The 18,836-nt window shown below is 44.4% G+C and overlaps 1 protein-coding gene across 1 annotated transcript in view; it reads left to right on the top strand.

The window, feature by feature from the left end:
• The window catches only part of SMARCC1 (SWI/SNF related BAF chromatin remodeling complex subunit C1), a 97,886-nt gene that overhangs the window by 10,673 nt on the left and 68,377 nt on the right, over positions 1-18,836 (top strand). The window contains exons 5-11 of the mRNA XM_082192189.1: positions 831-923; positions 3,555-3,624; positions 10,309-10,378; positions 11,558-11,633; positions 13,804-13,929; positions 14,515-14,639; positions 16,428-16,552. Coding sequence (XP_082048315.1) covers positions 831-923; positions 3,555-3,624; positions 10,309-10,378; positions 11,558-11,633; positions 13,804-13,929; positions 14,515-14,639; positions 16,428-16,552 — 685 coding nt within the window. The remainder of the gene's footprint in view (positions 1-830; positions 924-3,554; positions 3,625-10,308; positions 10,379-11,557; positions 11,634-13,803; positions 13,930-14,514; positions 14,640-16,427; positions 16,553-18,836) is intronic.

Here is an 18,836-nt window from a genome sequence, read left to right as displayed (position 1 = left end):
GTGCAAAAGGGAGGAGCGCGAGACAGCGGACGAGGAGGAGGCCGGCATGTCCGGGCAGCAGCAGCAACAACAGCAGCAGCAACTCCCGGCGACGGCTCTCCAAGCCCCGGGCAACCCTACTCCCTCACCGGCCTCGGCCGCCCTCCAGCTCCACCCGCCGCCACCTCCCCCGCCGCTGCCGGCCACCTCGGCCCCACCGCCCCCCTCCTCCGCCCACTATCGCCGCCACCACCACAACAGCCGCCGCCGCCTCAGCTGCCGCCGTCCCTCAGTCCCTCGCTCTGCTGCCTTCTCCCCCCCCCACCCCCAATGTTTGGAGGTTCCCCGGCAAGGGGGAGGGGAAAAATTGAAAACTTTCACTTTCGTGTGTCCCTCCCGGCGTGACGCTGCGCGCTGACGTCACGGGGCTGTAATGGTGGTGTGCCGCGAGATTTTTTTCATCAAGCAAGTGTGCCTTTGCCCAAAAAAGGTTGGGAAACACTGCTTTAAACGCCCTCTCTGTCACACTGTCTCCAATCCAGACAAAGAATACTGTATACAAAAATATTCACAACTAGAATGGAAGCTCTGGGGTCGGCTGGAGGATGTGCGGGAAACAGGTACTTCTGCTACCGCTGTTAGCAGCTGTTAGGCACATAGGCTGAGCAGCCTAAGCAAAGCCCGGCTGCACCTCTTTGGGGCTTCCTTTGCCCTCACAGATCTTTGGGCTCCAGGGAGGGTGCCATTTCCAGGTTGTGTGTAATGGATTACCATACCATAGTTGTGCCGGTAATCTCTATTACTGGTTTTTGTTTTTAATAAAATGATCTTTCCTTTATTTTCTCTTCCAGAATAACTGTCTGAGCAGACCAACCATCTACCTCGTACCAGAAATTGAACTGAAGTTAGCTAATAAGCTAAAGGACATTGTCAAACGTCACCAGGTATCAGGGACATCAAACATTTAGCATGTCAAATGTTGATCTGTTTAGCATACAGTGGTACCTCGCAAGACAAATGCCTTGCAAGACGAAAAACGCGCAAGACGAAAGAGTTTTCCGTTTTTTGAGTCATTCCGCAAGACGAATTTCCCTATGGGCTTGCTTCGCAAGACGAAACGTCTTGCGAGTTTGTTTCCTTTTTCTTAAAGCCGCTAATAGCTGTGCTTCGCAAGGCGAAAAAACCGCAAGACGAAGAGACTCGCGGAACGGATTAATTTCGTCTTGCGAGGCACCACTGTAATTGCAAAGGGACTCAGCACATAGGGACATAATTATTTCAGACTCTTATCTCAGGGCTGGAGAACTACTGGCCCTCCAGATGTTGGTGGACTTCCAACACAAATCAACCCCAGACAGCATGACCAATGGCCAAGGATTATGGGAGTTGTAGTTCAGCAACATTCTATTTGCTACAATCTTGGTGTGAGGTGCCTATTAGTAATATCTTCATTATTTGCTACCTTCCAACCTGGGGTCCACATTGCTCTGGACTGTAGAGTGGGAGCTGCTTTCCTCCTAAGCCCTTCCTCTCTGAGAGAACAGCTAGGGAAGAACTTCAACTGCAGTGGCTGTCTTGTCTTCTCTTCTCCACAGCTGAAAAGGGGCTCCTGGGGACGTTTGTCCACTGGCCTCATAACCTGGAACAAGCACTGGTCAGCTTTTTGTCGTAATGGCAAGATTCAATCCTTGACTTAATGACACAAGGGATTAGCTGTGTGAATTGGAAGAGGCTCTTTCCTCCCTCTTCTCCTCCACAAGGAAATGAGGGGAACATGCCAGCAGTCTTTAGTTTTCCTATTGGAAATTAACTTCTCACCCAAATAGTTGAAGGGAAGCCTGAGAATACATACATAGGTACATACATATGTAATTTCATTTGTATGCCACCCTTCCACAGTTCAGACCATCCTCAAGGCTGCTTACAACACGAAAAAACGTGTAATTGCAATGTAACAGGAGAAGTCCTAAACAGTCTTCCTTTGGCAATCCCTTGTAGCCGAGTAAGATTGTCTTCCATAAACACGGTTTTAACAATGAGTCCGTAAGTGACTGTGGAGGCCAATTCTGGATCCACACGTCCTTCCGCAGTGGGGACATTGGTTCCGGGTGGGAGTTGATCACTGTGTGGATTTGCCAGGCGTGCCTTCCTCTTGGCACGTTTCTCCCTTTCGTCCTGAGTTCGAGTGTCTTCAAAGCCCATGACATCTTTGGTAAAGGCTGTTCTCCAACTGGAGCACTCACAGGCCAGTGTTTCCCAGTTATCAGTGTTTATACTACATTCTTTAAAGATTTGCCTTTGTCTTTAAACCTCTTTTGTTGATCACCAGCATTTCACTTTCCATTTTTAAGTTGGGAATAGAGTAGTTGCTTTGGAAGTCGATCATCAAGCATCCTAAACAATAAATGGAACATTAAAAAATACACACCCAAGCGGAACAATTCCCACAAAAACCATTAAGATCTAAAATAAAAATGCATAACAGCAGCAGCAGCATCCCTCTTCCCCCCAAATCCTTACACAGTACACTAGACCAAGAATCTGTTCAGCAGCCTCAGCTTGTGTAGCTGGGGTCAGTCAGAGTCCCGCCCTCCCAAGCCAGGTGGGAAAAGGCCTGCAAGGCAGGGTGCAGGTCTTCTAGGACTCACAGCCAAAATGGTATCTAATAATAGACTTAAGTGTATTGTGCTTCTCGCTAAAAGCAGCTTAGTGTTTATATAGCTTGTGAAATCAGCATTGGATTACAGAGTATTAATGTTAAGTTGTCTTAACATTAAGGGCAGGTGGCAGCATGTCCACTTAATCTAAAATTATGGCATTCACTAAAGTGGGCCCTGGCAGGTAGAAAATATGCTCTTAAATTTAATTAAATATAAGAAACAGCTTATTGATTAAGTATAGAAAGAACATCATGCAAGACATCAGGTTTCCACATCGCTCAAAACGATTTAAATGATACTAATATAATGCAGTTGGTTTATTATATATTGATGACATGATATAATATTTATAAAAGCCTGCTGAAAAAGAACGCACCAGACAGGAGTCTTTTGTTTCCTTTGTTAGCTGGAGGGGATAGCAACTTAGAAAAAAACCCCCACAAGTAATGAAAACATTTGCCTATAGCTTCTAAAACAAATCTGCATTTAAAAGTGGTAGGAAATCTGAATTGCAAATGATGATGCTTACAAAACAATTTATGTATAAACTAGTGTATAAGAAATCTAATGTGCAGATTCACGGTGGGATCAGTGCTGGGTGATGCTCGTAGTTTATTTGAATTAATAGATTACTCTCCTGTATCTCGAAAGAAAGAGGAAGCAGTTTAGACTACTTCATTTGCACTAATGGCTGGAATTTTTCAGGGGTTTTCCTTGGTAAGAAACCAAAATGGGTGTGCTCTTACTCTACCCAGTTGAGGAAATGGGGCCTATAGATCACTACTTTGATGCCATCTAGTGTCATGTTGTATCCAGGCTCCAGATATGGCATGTTGCTGGGAAAGGAAGGTGATTCTTTATGCATTTATTCCTTTACATATTTCTGATGCAATACCTGTTTCTGTTCTGTCCTAGGGCACAGTCACAGATGAGAAGTCTAAAGCCACCCACCATATTTATCCTGTTCCTACCTCATTGGATGAAGGTAAAATACATCCATTCATCCATTCATTCATTCATTCATTTCTTACTACTCACCTCAAGGGTCTTTGGACCAAAAGCTGATATAGAAGTATTCTAAGTACAGTGGTACCTCGCCTCGGAAGACGAAAAACTCGCAAGACGAAAGAGTTTTTCGTTTTTTAGTTGCTTTGCAAGACGAATTTCCCTATGGGCTTGCTTCGCAAGACGGAAACGTCTTGCAAGTTTGTTTCCTTTTTCTTAAAACCGCTTGAAGAGGTGCAGTTGCGACTTGACCGTGCTTTGCAAGAAGAAAAATTCGCAAGACGTCTTGCGAGGCACCACTGTAAATGAAATATTTTGTACCAATCCCATCAGTTTTGTGATTAAAAAAAGATTAAAATAAATACTAAGGAGGTGTTCTGGAAAGTGGAAAGCATCAATTTATTCATTATACAAAGTGAAATGAGATATGTCTGAAACCTATTGGGTAGTTTGATCAACATAACTTTTTTCATTCAGTTTACAGACGTTGGAATGGGGGAAATGGTTTTTGAGCATTACCTGGGATATCACAGGGAAATATCTTAATAGGTTTCAGGGTTCTGAGGTTTGTATATAACTTCATTTATGCTGTCGGTGCCCACAAAGCAAATGCATACAGGTGGATAATACAATACCCTGCCCCACATGGGGTAGGGTATTTTAATTTTGACAGTGGAGGAGATTATCTTGGTGTAGAGAAATGTCAAAGGTAAGCAGCATGAATCTAAGCAAATGTGATTAGATGTACTTAGGCTTTGTTTCAATTTAGGATGAGAATGTGTGGGGTCTCACAGTAAAGATGGGTTTTCCAGGAACAGTTTGGTGCACATTACTGATCCGAGAGGGACGCGGGTGGCACTGTGTGTTAAATCACAGAGCCTAGGGCTTGCCGATCAGAAGGTCGGAGGTTCGAATCCCCGCAACAGGGTGAGCTCCCGTTGCTCGGTCCCAGCTCCTGCCAACCTAGCAGTTCGAAAGCACGTCAAAGTGCAAGTAGATAAATAGGTACCGCTCCGGCGGGAAGGTAAACCTAACAGTCAAGGGTCCCTTTACCTTTACCGATCTGAGAGGAGGTGTCGGGAGGAAAAAGCCATAAGGGAGAAGGGGGTGGAATCATTTAAGTATCTATTCACAGAGCAGCACCTTTCAAACTAAAAATTAGCATGAGAAATCCCATTAGATGTTCTGAGCTATGCATATTGTGAGCTGGTTTGCATGTCATGCTAAGCCTCCATTTCATTTTGAACCACAGCTTGCTTCTGAACATCCAATTGCTGCCTTGCAAATGTGGCACAAACACAACAGCATTGCGGGTTGTGTTGTACAAACTCAGATTGTGGTTTGTTTGTTTGTTTGTTTGCTTGCTTGTTTGAGCAAACCATGAATGGTAAGGTATCTAAAGCAAGTCTATTAAGAGCAAGCCATGTCTGCAATTCCCAGACATCAGAAGCACCAGTGAAGAGCCCCATGTCTGTCCATAGTCTATCCATGGATAGCTCAGTTGGTTAGAGTGTGGTGCTAATGTCACCAAGGTTGCAGGTTGGATCCCTGGATTGGACAGCTGGATATTTCTGCACAGTAGGGGGTTGGACTTAGATGATCCTCAGGGCCCCTTCCAACTCTTATAATTCTATGACAATGGGGTTATTCTAACCACCACCACTCCAATCCCCTGAACTGATCCCAATCTGTTTCGGAGCAACACTAGATGGCAGCATTCATCTGTGTGGAGCTTTGAGCGCACAGTGGCTTCATCATCCGTTCTGTGTGTGTTTTGCATTCTAGTGGTGTCTGTTGAATTTTCCTGTGTGCTTAATTCATTGTGATGTGTTTTCTGTTTCGTTGTATTGAATCTGAGATTGTTTAAAGGGAGCAGCGAATCATTTTTATTTAGCTGTTGGGGGAAAATGAGAAAAATTCGGGTGCTACCCTGAAGTAGCCTCTTGTGCTAGTAGCCTTTTGTTCTGGTCCATCCATCTTTTCCTTCTGCATAAGCGCAAAGCAGAGCTGCTGTAATGGCATCATGAAAAAAGCATGTAGGAACACGTGCCTGCTTGTTTACACTGTTGTCCTTATGTGGGTCGCTGAGTATTTTTGACTGAACGTATTTGCATTGGAAGGGAAGAGGTTCTTTTCTCTCTTCATCCCACTCAGCGTGGAAAAGGGAAACTTGCTCTTCTCCTAGACCCAGCTTTTGGATATGCTTGGTTGATCTGGGCAGTATTCTCTGTATTGATGTATTTTTCCCCATTGCTGTCTACATTTTTTTTCCTAGTCATCTTTTTTTTTGGGTGGGGGGAACGACCCTCTTCTTAAAATAATAGAATTGTAGAGTTGGAAGGGATCGCAAGGGTCATCTAGTCCAAACCCCTGCAATACAGGAATCTTTTGCCCCACATGGAGCTCAAACCCAAGACCCTGAGATTTAAGAGTGTCATGCTCCACCAATTGAGCTGCCCCAATCCTCAATCAATCAGTTTATTACAGTCATAGACCAGCAGTGGCTAAAAATCCAATACTTATAATAACAATATACAATAATTAAAAAAACAAGCCAGAATAAAAACAGGGAGGCAAGAATCGCTAACCAACTGAGCAGGGGTCAGCAAACTTTTTCAGCAGGGGGCCGGTCCACTGTCCCTCAGACCTTGAGGGGGGCCGGACTATATTTTTTTGGGGGGGGGAATGAACGAATTCCTATGCCCCACAAATAACCCAGAGATGCATTTTAAATAAAAGCACACATTCTACTCATGTAAAAACATGCTAATTTCTGGACCATCCACGGGCCAGATTTAGAAGGCGATTGGGACGGATTCGGCCCCTGCGGGGGCCTTAGTTTGCCTACCCATGAACTAGAGCTTTGGCTCTAAAACGAAAACAGTCCAATTGAACACTGGCGAAGGAGAGTCATGCATCTGACACCACCTTTCTGACACTTTCTTAAAATGAGTGAAGAATGTAAGAATAATCTACTACAGGGGTGTCAAACTCAAATTTATCGGGGGCCGCATCAGCAGTTTGGTCACCCTCAAAGGGCCGGTTGTATCTGTAGGACTTTACATGAATGCATGTAAAGTGGAGGTTTCCTGTGTAGAACGGCCGGCGCTGCTAGAGGGCAGACGTTCTCTGGCTTTTAGGCTGCCGCGCATGCGCTGAAGAGGCGGCTTTCTTGTGTCAAAAAAAAAAAAGCGAGAATAAAAGGTGAAGGCTGGCGGCCGGCGGTGGCTACACGGGCCACATAACGAGGTCTGGCGGGCCGGATTCGGCCCACGGGCCTTGTGTTTGACACCCGTGATCTACTAGGTCAGGCCCAGTAGCCCCTCTCCAGTATCCTGTTCTCACAGTGGCCAACTAGATGCCTGTTGTGGGAAACAAGAAATGCAAGACTGGAGAGCGCAACAGCCCTCTTTCCACTTGCTCTTCCCAAAAGCTGGCATTCAGAGGAGCACTGCCTCTGACAGTGTTGGGGGAACATCTTCATTCTGGCTAGTAGCCATTGACAGAGTCGCTCCACATGGATTGGTCTAACCCTCTGTTGAAGCCATTCAAGTTGGTGGCATCCAACTACTGCTTGTGGGAGGGAATAGAATAGATTTGCATGCCAAATCTGTGCTACCGTGCGGTGTTTGTAAAAGAGCTTATATTTTTCTAAGTCTTTTAGCAGGGGAGCTTCTCGGCTGGTGCAGCCTCCCGTCTCTCCGGCAGCGGTCTAGACTCCTGTGAGATCTGCTTGGCCTTGAAATTCTGCCGTGTCAGCCCGCTCCGCCCTCAGGGGAGGATAGGATTTCTCACTTCAAAAATAGCGTTTCCTCTTTCTGGGAATGAAGTATCACTTGAAAGCTGTGCTCCGCTTCCTTTATCTGGAAGAAAGCACGATCCTTTTGAGCTGGGCTGAGTGCAGATTACAAAAAAGAAAGAAAAGGGGGGAGGGTAGGAATAGTGTTTGGCAGGATGTTCAGAGGTCATAATGAAGGGAGCAGAAGCTGCTCTGTGTGCGAATGCTGCTTTTGCCCTTGTTTTCGGCCTGAGAAAGTCCGGGGTGGGGGGCGGGAGGGAACAAGAGAGGGAGGAATTATGCCAAGAATTGTGTTACACTTTTGGAAGCTGGCCGCATGCAGCGACTGTCTTTCCCCTCCTCTCTCTGAACTCTCCATGACCTGTCACTCAGCCCCCAGCCAGCCTGCTCCTCAGCATCTCTGCTTCCCCACAGCATCCCGTCCTCTGCCACGCGTTGGTTGCAAGATTGTCGTCACAATAGCATTGGCCAAGTAAAGCTGTGCACGTTCAGTTTCCTCCATTTGCATGAAATAGGTTTGAGCTACAAGATGCTGACATATTATGGTTAAAGGCAGGTTTAAGAATTGTCCGCGAAATGTGTGATTATCACTGAGTCGCGACATTTAAATGCTATACTCAAGACAATCTGCCAAATACAAAGCTGCACAGAGGAACAATACAGTGGTACCTCGGGTTACATAAGCTTCAGGTTACAGACTCCGCTAACCCAGAAATAGTTCTTCAGGTTAAGAACTTTGCTTCAGGATGAGAACAGAAATCGTGCTCGGGTGGCGCGGCAGCAGGAGGAGGCCCCATTAGCTAAAGTGGTGCTTCAGGTTAAGAACAGTTTCAGGTTAAGTACGGACCTCTGGAACGAATTAAGTACTTGAGGTACCACTGTACTCAATATCCACAGGGTCTCATTTACTAATGTTCAACTCCCGTTGAACATTTTATGTCCCTTCAAGAACCTCACATCGGCTAACATTGTGAAAACTCCGTAGAACAACCAGAATAAAACGTTTCTCAAGTGCAATCAAAAGCTAGTTAGTAACTTGCTGAGCAGGTTTTCTAGACGAAGGAGTGTGGGGGGGGGGTGAAGTGTTAAGATGCACCATTAGTAGCAACCCTCATCACTGCAAAAGCAACGTGTATACAGTCTCCAACTTCTAGAAATTTTAATGGGAAATAGTTAGGGCTCAGATTTAATAGTTTCACTGGAGTAATGAAATCTACAGGGACCTTTGGAGGACCAAAGCCTTTGCTCCAATTGTGCACAAGGCTGCAATAAGAATAAAGTGGCCATTGCCAACCCAGTGCCCTCCGGGTGTTTTGGACTACAACTCCCATCAGTCCCAGCCAGCTATCCTATACAGCGGGAACTTAGGTGTTACCAAATTTAATTCCTCGTAACGTTCAGTTTACTTCATAGATAATAAAGGATGGGGAATAGTCAGTTCTAAGTTTCCACTGTAAACCTTTTTCAAAATAGTTTGCTTCCCTTTTTCTTTTCTTTTTTACACACACAGTTCAATTTGATGTTATATTCCATATTTATAATCCAATTTCTTCCATCCTTGCTTGTACAAATATAATCTGAACTAACATTCAGAGGAGGGTTGCCGAATCTTAAATGTAGAGAAGAAAAATTTAAATAAAGAAATCAAGAAACCGTCTTTTGCACCAAATAAAGTCTTATCTCAAGTTCAAACCTTAAAGTCCTTGCAGTTGGTTTTGCTCCGCAGTTTGTGATCTCATCTCTTCTAGCACGCACCTGTACTTTAGTCCAATTACGCTCTAATTAACAGGAGAATCTCTGCTTCTTAATGGCGGCGTTGGAGGGTTTTCTCCAGGCGAGGTGCTTTTGCACTCAGCGCCTCACTGACCCCTGCATTTCATGTACCAAGATGGACTGCGCGTGAAGCCCATTCTCCCCATCCCTTGGGGGAATTTCCAGAATGATTTACCCTCTTTTCTTGTTTTTCCATCGCCTATGCTCTCCCGCGGTTGTGGGGGCTGCCTCCATTAAGGCAGACCAGAACCGAAAGCCTCTAAGACCTCCTTTGGATGCCCCTGCCAATTGTGATGCAGTGGGTGCAGCTAGAGAAGACCTTTTCAGGGATGGCACCCTGGTTATGGAATTCCCTGCCCAGAGAGACTTGCCTGGTTAGGGCATCTGGTTTAGGGCACCTGTGTTAGGGCATTTTCATCTTTTAGTGATTTCCTTTTATATGCGTTTGGAGTTTTAAGAAGTGGGAAATTTTTGGTGTGAACTTTGCTATATGGATGTCATCATCTGTTCCTGTTTTACACTTTATTGTTTACAGGCAAACACTGCTGTTTGGCAGTGTATAAATGTTGGGGGGGGGAAATACAGTGGTACCTCTGGATAAGAACGCTTCTGGTTGCGCATGCGTCGGGTTATGAGCTGTGCTAACCCCGGAAGTAGTTGCTCCGGGATGCGAACTTTGCTCCGAGATGCGGGTGGGTGCGCACAGCGGGAGACTCCTTTCGATAATGGCGCCTCATGTTAACAGTGTCAGGATAAGAACGGACTTCCGTAATGAATCAAGTTCGTAACCAGAGGTTCCACTGTAATCACTAAATGTCCCTCCTATTCTGTTCTGTACTACTGCTTTTCTCCTTACTCCACGCTGACAAAGCTCTTACCCAGATACTGAGAACTGACCAAGTCTTTGCTTCTTAGTTGTGAGCCCTTTGTAGATGGACATTCCATTAAGAAAATGAATCTCCAGCCCAGCCTCTTGTGAACTCTTCCCTTTGGGATGACAGAAGTGAATGTTTTCAAGCTTGTGAAACTAGAATGGTGTTAAAGCTGGATCACTTTCTGACCCTAATGGCATTTTATTTTTCCCTTTTGCAGAAGAGTGGCTAAGACCTGTAATGAAGAAAGACAAGCAAGTTCTTGTGCATTGGGGCTATTACCCAGACAGGTAACGACAAGGGTTGACGTGCTAGCACCCATTTTTCAAAAATATTGCCCCTTGCTTATCTGGTGGGAAGGATACATTCTTTCCCTACCATTTAAAATTCAAGGTGGCTGCCTGCACGGGTGTTTGTCCAAGAGCACTGCTGCTGTGACCCCTATAAAAGACAATCCATCATTAGATACATGAAATATCCTCACCTTGATAATACAGGATTGGTTCAGAAGTAACACCAAACCATGGCTTTCCCTAACCGTAGGGTAGACCCCAAACCATATTTTCCCTTCCAAATAGACAAGCAAACTCCAGTTTGTGTGGTTTCCTTTCCCCTTACCTCCCTTGATAATTCACAGATGCTCTCCCAAATAGCAGCCTCTCAGTGCAGTCATAACAAACTGCCATTTTCCTAAACCATCTTGTGCAGGCTGTCTTCAGACTGTGGTTCGGATCCTGTTTTGATGGCTGTTTGCAAGCCATAGTTTTGTCCCCCGTGATTGTTGGTTCAGGCAGTACAACAAACCACATGTGATGTTTTGACATTATGTCTGCACCATCTTCTGCTGAGAGAAGAAGATACGGTGATCTTGAGAAACACTAACCCACACCAAAAATCCATAATATATTCCTTCCTCGTAACTGGCTGGAAACTGCCATCTGTTACACTGTCCACATCCTTTCATAAACACACATTATGTTGTTTTGGGTCAACTGTTGCAGCCTTAGCCTTGCAATTGCTTTGTTTTTAATCATGTTTTTATTAATAGTTTTTAGGAAATGTTGAATTGTGTTGTGCTGTTTTTCTTTTAATCGGATTAGATTATATTAAGTGGCATAATACTTGTAGAAATAAATAAATGCTGGGCTCTTTAAGGTGTTGAGCAGCTGTTCCATTGAAATGGTAGCTGAGGGCTCCTTTTGCTCAACTGCTGTGTCTACTGCCTTGCCCAAAGATATGTTTTGCCACCAGATCTGCTGTTTCATTACACTTATTTCAACACATTTTCCCAGCTTCAGCATACCATGTCTTTTAAAAGGCTTCCTTCCTTCCTTCCTTCCTTCCTTCCTTCCTTCCTTTTACAATGAGTGTGATGCAAAATCACTGGATGCTTTTATTATGGCAGTGCTACCATAATGAAACTACCTGAGGGATGGGTTCACATTGTTGCTTTTGATTTTCCTTTATAGCTATGACACTTGGGTTCATGCTACTGATATAGATGCTGAAATCGAAGACCCTCCAATTCCAGAGAAGCCGTGGAAGGTGAGTGTGTGCTCTTCCCGAAATTGCGCTGACGTAATTTCACAGCCTTCCGTTCCCAGAGGGAAATAATGGTATTTGAAAGAATGCAGTGTGTTGTTTCACACATGCAGAGTACGAAAGAGGGCAAGCAGTAAGTCTAGAATAGCAATAGACAAAGCACTTGTCTTACTAAATCAAAATAATTCTTCCCATGGTAGCAGGAAAAGCTCCCTTTATTTATTTACTTAATAAGGTGTTCCTTAAAAACATAAACACTTCAAGTGGTGTACAAATACTACAGTGGTACCTCGGGTTACATACGCTTCAGGTTACAGACTCTGCTAACCCAGAAATAGTTCTTCAGGTTAAGAACTTTCCTTCAGGATAAGAACAGAAATTGTGCTCTGGCGGCACGGCAGCAGCAGGAGGCCCCATTAGCTAAAGTGGTGCTTCAGGTTAAGAACAGTTTCAGGTTAAGAACGGACCTCTGGAACGAATTAAGTACTTAACCCGAGGTACCACTGTATATAAAAAAAACCAAAACCAATATTTTAAGACTACATTATAAAATAATAAAAACACATGTAAATTGCTTTGAGGTGTTTTTATTTTTTTACAATTAAGCTGTATGTAAATTTCATGAAATAAATATATTGAAACTGCAGAAAGAAACTGTTTAGAATTGAGCTCTTCAATGCTGCAAATTGCTTAAAAATTAAATGAGAATTTTTTATTTATTTAAGCAATGCAGTGGGTGGCTCTCATCTCTCCTGGCAGAGATAAGCCCCCAAAGTAAGAGAGGAGGGGTTTGCCTGGACTTCAGCTCCTAGCACAGGTTATTCCATTACCGCAGCACAGGAATGGTCCTTCGCAAACTATTTCATTAACCAGATTAAATGTTTGTTATTGTATTGCAAGGGCCTTTTGTTTTTAAGGGCCAGTGTATCATTAAAAAGCCCTAGTGCTGGAAATGAGAACTTGTTAGGGCAAAGGAGGTCTGTTTGATTAAAGGCTTGGAGTTCATGCTAATGATGACAAGGTTCGTAATTTCTGGAGTCTGTTGAACTTAGAGGCAGCACAACACTGGCAGCCTTATTTCTGCTTTCAGAATGATTAGAGGCCTGTGTGCAGTAGTTGTGAGTGGAGGCTGTTTTCATTCGTTGAGAGAGAAAAATAAGGAAATTGTTTCAATAGAACTGCTTCTTTTCAGATAATTGCTGTACTTGTGTGACAACATGAAACATTATTCCCGGATTCATTAATTCATTTTCCTGCAGTCAGCAGAATAATAGTATTACGTGATGAGAATTAAGGTGAAGGAACAGAGGAGAGCTGTGTCAGTGGGCTGGAAAGGCTGGGCTCAGGGCTCTAGTGCCACATAAGATGCTCCTGAACTCTAATCTTGTTGAAACAAAAGCAAAAGAACCCGTTTTAAACTTCAGCTTTTTAAACTTTTGGGCTGGCAAATTGTACAGAGGTGGGTTCTGTTTCCACTTCCCTTTTGTTGACCCCTCTCTGGCTATGAACTGAATATGCTGGGCTGTTTTGGTCCACATCCCTCTTGAGCCCCAGCCAGCACAGCCACCCAAAATATCCGGAGGGCACCAGGTTGGCGAAGGCCAAGCTAAATCTCACGAACACGCCCTGTATACTGGGAATGGCTAACTTGCTGGACTCCAGATTTTGCTGGGCTCCAACTTCCACCATGGGAATGTTTCTCAGCTCTGCTACTGGAGATTATTTCAGCGGTTGCTTTTGCAGACTCAGTTTAAGACCTACATGAATAGCATGTCTCTGTAACCCCTGGAAGGCAACTGTACATTGTTGGAAGCCACCCAGAATTGCTGGGGCAACTCATTCAGACGGGCAGCATATAAACAATAAAATTATTGTCATTATTTTAGTCTCTCTTTTGCATTTCTTCATTCTTGGTGGTTTTTGTGTTGCAGTGCTTTTTGTGATCTATTTTGTGTTCTGTTCCTGTGTACTACTTGGGTGTTCTCTGAATGCAGAGCAGTTTACAAATTCTGACAAATAAAAATTAATGTGGAAGTAAGGAGTTCTGGCTTTCTTGCTTGCTGCAGTTGTTCACATAGTGGATTGCAGTAATTTTTGTAACGTGTTTTCAAAATGAGAGGAGACTGTCTGAAATGCACTCTGTGCCTGTGTGTTGTCGCACTTGCTTTTGTAGGTTCATGCTAAGTGGATTTTGGACACAGATGTATTCAATGAATGGATGAATGAAGAAGATTATGAAGTAGATGAGAACAAGAAGTTGGTCAGCTTTCGCCAGCGTATCTATATGAAAAATGAAGAAGTAAGATTATCTATTTCATATGATGGATGTAATGTACAATAACTGCATTAGTTGGGTGTTCTTTCATTTTACTCAGTGCTGCTATACCTAAGCTGATTGTCTGGTTCTCGGAGAAATGCCAGTATTCCTCTTGAAATAAGTGTGGGACTTAGCTCTATGACTCAAATTTTCCTTGAAATGGCAAGTGAACAAGCTTGCTTGGGAAGAGCCAGGGACCAGTTCTGTTGACCTTCCACAGGCCCATCTATTTCCCATCTTCTGGCCTGCGGGAGCCAAGAGGGGTTTTTAGACCTGTTAACTTTGCTTGAATCCCTTTGACTCGTTCTTTCCATGGGGTGTGTATGTGTGTGATGTGTCAGTTTTTACATGCAGGAGTTCATATATTGAAGATTTATCCTACCTTGCTTCCTTAAGTGGATTTTTGCAGTGCCTCTTTAAAGGGCTGGGTAGTACCCTTAAGTAGTTGGCAGCCTCTTCCTTACTAAGCAAAATCTGACAGTGCTAGGCCCTGGTAGATAGCAAAGTGCATCTTAGTTCTGGGCAGGTTATGCCTATCGCTGATGACCTTTCCCCCCCTCGTGACAGCCAGTCCATAGCCCTGAACGGAGGGATAGGAAGGCAGCCACTGGTGCCAGAAAACGGCGGCACTCCCCGTCACCGCCACCTCCTCCCACCCCAGCAGAATCGAGGAAGAAAGCTGGAAAGAAGGGGTGAGTAGTCTGCAGCTCCTGCAGTTTACAATAATTTATTTCTGAAATATTTGAGGGAGAGAGAGATGAGCCAGCAGCTCGGCTCAACTCCACATTTACAGCGGCCTGCTAAGATGCCATCTCCTTGAGTCCATGAATGTTTAATGCCGCACATTGAGCTTCATTCCTTGATCATCCAAGGGGAATGTACCTCCTGCCAGTAGAAGAAAACTTGACGCAATCATTACTTCCAATCTAATGAGCGCCTCGCAGTTGACATGCGGAGACCATTAATAAGCAAATTTACTTCTCAATATGGCAAAGTCTGTCCTGATGTAACTCTGTTCTTTAATACAGTTGTCGGTGCAGTTGTTGAGCGTAAAAAACGACAACTGTTTTCTTCCTTGTATGAGCCTAAGCTGTTGCACACATTATTCATATTTGAAATTTATGTGTGACTTTTCTGCCATACACCCCTCAAAGTAGCTTAAATTAAAACAATTGAACAGCATCATAGTGTATATAATTTTTTAAAAGGAAGCATTATTGATTTGGATAACAGCTTCCTCCAGAAATGAATTCCTGAAATTCTGAAAGCCGGGCTCTTCACTAAAGATCCAGTCTAGTGAATTAATCTTCGCTTGTTCATGGTGGGTTGAAGCAGAGTCCTTATTCTGTCCTGATTTCCTGTACTATGTGTACACACGCAAAATGGACCGTGCCTTAGACTGAGCCCCTGCTAAGCATGACCATCTCTTTAGTAGGGCCCCACACTTCCTTTTCAGTGACCTTGTATCAGGAATAGCTGGATTCAGACAGACTCTCTTGGGCCTTCAAACCACGTCTCTGTTATACACACCAGATCTGCCACTTAAGATTATATTATGAATGATTAATGGTCTGTTCTGGACTGACGACATTAAAAAGGCTCAAATGTGGCTCAGTGGGTGGGCAGAGAAGCTTGAAGAAAGGAGGCCATAATTGTCTACCCCTCCTTTTCTTAGTACAATAAGACTTACCCCCAGTTCCATATCTCCTAAAACCCTATGCCACAAATGGAGAAGAATGCATTAGCCTGATTTCTGCCAGGCGTATCTATCTAGTCCCAGAGAGTCACACCGCTACAAAATGATCACTGTTAGCTTCAGAATATTAATTAGAAATTCGTTGGAGTTGGAAGGTACTCCTAAGGTACCAGGTATAGGTAAAGGGACCCCTGACCGTTAGGTCCAGTCGTAACTGACTCTGGGGCTCTGGCGCTCATCTGGCTTTATTGGCAGAGGGAGCCGGTGTACAGCTTCTGGGTCATGTGGCCAGCACGACTAAGCCGCTTCTGGCGAACCAGAGCAGCGCACGGAAACGCCGTTTACCTTCCCGGCGGAGCGGTACCTATTTATCTACTTGCACTCTAACATGCTTTCGCACTGCTAGGTTGGCAGGAGCTGGGACCGAACAACGGGAGCTCACCCCGTTGCAGGGATTCGAACCACCGATCTTCTGATCGGCAAGCCGTAGGCTCTGTGGTTTAGACCACAGCTCCACCTGCGTCCCAAGGTACCCAGTACCTTAGTCCAACCCCCTGCTAAGCAGGATTCTCAAGTAAAGCATCCATGACAGATGGCAATCCAGCCAGAAATATTGTGGTTTCTATTCACCTAGTGAATAGCACTGCCCAGAAGTTTCTTACAGGTACATGGGCTCTGCCCAAACTTTTGAGATGCAGTATCACAGTAGTACAGAATGTAGCTGATGCAGCCATATGTTAGGAAGCCATTAGGTGACTTGTTGTTTGTGCTTAATTTGTCACAGGCAAGCAAGCCTATATGGGAAAAGGCGAGGGCAAAAGGAAGAAGACGAGCAAGAAGATCTTACCAAGGACATGGAGGATCCAACCCCTGTGCCTAACATAGAAGAAGTGGTACTTCCTAAAAATGGTACAGTGTTCCAGATACTTGCCCCATGAGTGAGCTGTCTCCGTACCATGGCTTTTGCCATGTCTTGTTTGTTGATGCTGATGATGGGTAATCTTGATGGAACGGAACTGGACTTTTTGCATAAAACCTGAGTTTGAGTGACTGCTCTTGCAGAGCACAACACATTCTTGCCATGCGTGCAGAGATCTCTCTCCAACACAGTGTTAAAAACAGATATGAAAGCTAGGAGCTAAATGGCACCTTAAATCGAGATTATGAGTGCAACAACAGAATGTCTAGGCGCACTTTTTTTATAACAGGAATATAAATCTGGAAATGAATATTACATTCATTTTTCACATAGTCCAGTTCTTCCACCCCCCTAATATTCTTAAGAGGGTCTCTTCTCCAGTCTTCAGAGGGTAGCTGGAAGTGGGGAGGCAGAAAAAGGTCCTCCTTTCCTTCCACTCTGCAGTTTTAATCTGAAATCTTAGGTGCAGGGCTCAGGGCTCAGAAACTGCTCGCGCTAATGAAATTTCCCTGTCGCAAACTGCGCCTAAAACAGTGGGAGTTTCGAACACTGCTACAATGGCACACACATCAGGCTTACTCACAGAGAGAAGCTCTTCGCACCTCTCCTGCATTCAAAGCAAAAGGGAGAGAGTGTGTGTCCAATCCGGAACTCAGTGTAATGTGAGCATGATTTAGGAATTTCCTGTTTTCTTAGGGTGTTCTGCCCCAAGAATTAAAGGCCAATCTTTGCTTCCCTTTGTGAAAACAATTGTTCATGTTAAAAGTCTTAAGGCGACATGTTCAAGCCCCTGCTGGAGTTGACCTGCAAAAGAGGTTTCTCTACCTTCAGTGCTTCCATTCTTCCATCTCTCCTTCCTCCCGAAGCAAGCCAGACATTCTTCTCCTATCCAGAACTTCCTCTTCCTTCCTTCTAAAACTGCCTCTTTTGTCTGTGTTTGCAGACCGTAATTGGCTCACAGTTATGTGATAAGCTCCACTACCCAGATATCTTTTCCCTCCCTCCCAATGGATAAATCCCCAGCTGCCAACATAAATGTTTGTTTCCCCCTGAATATATTGTGGAAGTGCATTTGGTTTCCATTGCTTCGGAGCATCGAAAATATCTAGTCTGTATTTTGATCTTGAATAAACCCCTTCAGAGCTGGCTTTGTGTACATTTTTAGCTGTTGGAAAGCGGAGCGTGTTTTCTCAGCAAAATGCGTGCTTAAAAGATATACTGCCATAATACTCTGCTGATCTGGAGCTGGAGCTGCCTGGTCGGTTATAGGAAGGCTCTGTTCCTTATCTACTATCATCATGTTTAGCACAAGATGTAGACAAGGCACCAGAGGCTGTGCTAGACAGATGACTGTCAGAAACATGAGAAGCAATGGGCAAAAAGTAACATTTTCGGCACTGGGCAAGAGAGTAATTTCCAGAATGTGTAGGAATAATAGCTCGCCGCAGTTACTCACAAAGGACCCTTGCGAGAACGCAAATCAGTTTTGCCTGCAGGCTGACAGCAGTGCCCTCTTGGGCTTGCAGCAGGCGTGGTGCCCGTCATCCTCTTCTGAACTGTGGTGGACAGATCAGCAAAGTAAACAGTTAAATGTAGCAAGCTGTGAATGCACAAATCCTGCACCCATGTTTATTGGCCAGTCTTCTCCTTGGTCTCCTGCAGAGCTGGAACAAGGAAGTGGCTTCTGTTTCTCTCCCCCCCCCCCCATCACTACTGTGTTTTATTTTAACACCTCGGCTGTGCACTTGCAGGTCTCCCACTTGACAGGCCTTGAGCATGAAATTTTAGAAGTGTTTCATTAGGCTGGCAAAGGAGCGGCAAGGCACAAAGGCAGTGCTGATGTCTACAGTGCAGCTTACTTTACTCCCCATTGCGTGGGCACTTCAGTCTCAAGCCACAAAACAATGAAGGTCTATTGTTGAAGCAAAGGTCTTTCTCCCAGTTTTGTCTTGGAAGTCCTACACAGTCTCAGGGTGGATAATTATCATTGGCTACTCATCACGGTGGCTTATGTATATGCAGATTTTAATCTGTTTTTAGTTTATTGTTATTTTAACTTTTTGAAAATCTAATTAATAATTCTTATAGATAATTGTATTGCTTTATCTTTTTCGTAAACCACTTTGTGAGTTTTTTCTAATAATCAAGCAGTGTATCAGTTTTATGAAATAAATAACTTCTAGCTGTACTGTGGGAATCAGAGGTGGAGAGAGTGCTGTTGCTCTCAGGTCCGGCTTGCGATGGTCTGCTTGGCCATTGTGAGAACACAATGCT

The sequence above is a fragment of the Podarcis vaucheri genome, assembly GCF_965113315.1.
Source record: "Podarcis vaucheri genome assembly, chromosome: 12".
NCBI lineage: Eukaryota > Metazoa > Chordata > Lepidosauria > Squamata > Lacertidae > Podarcis > Podarcis vaucheri.
The sequence above is the reverse complement of the archived record's forward strand: the minus strand, read 5'-3'. Positions and strand labels throughout refer to the sequence as shown.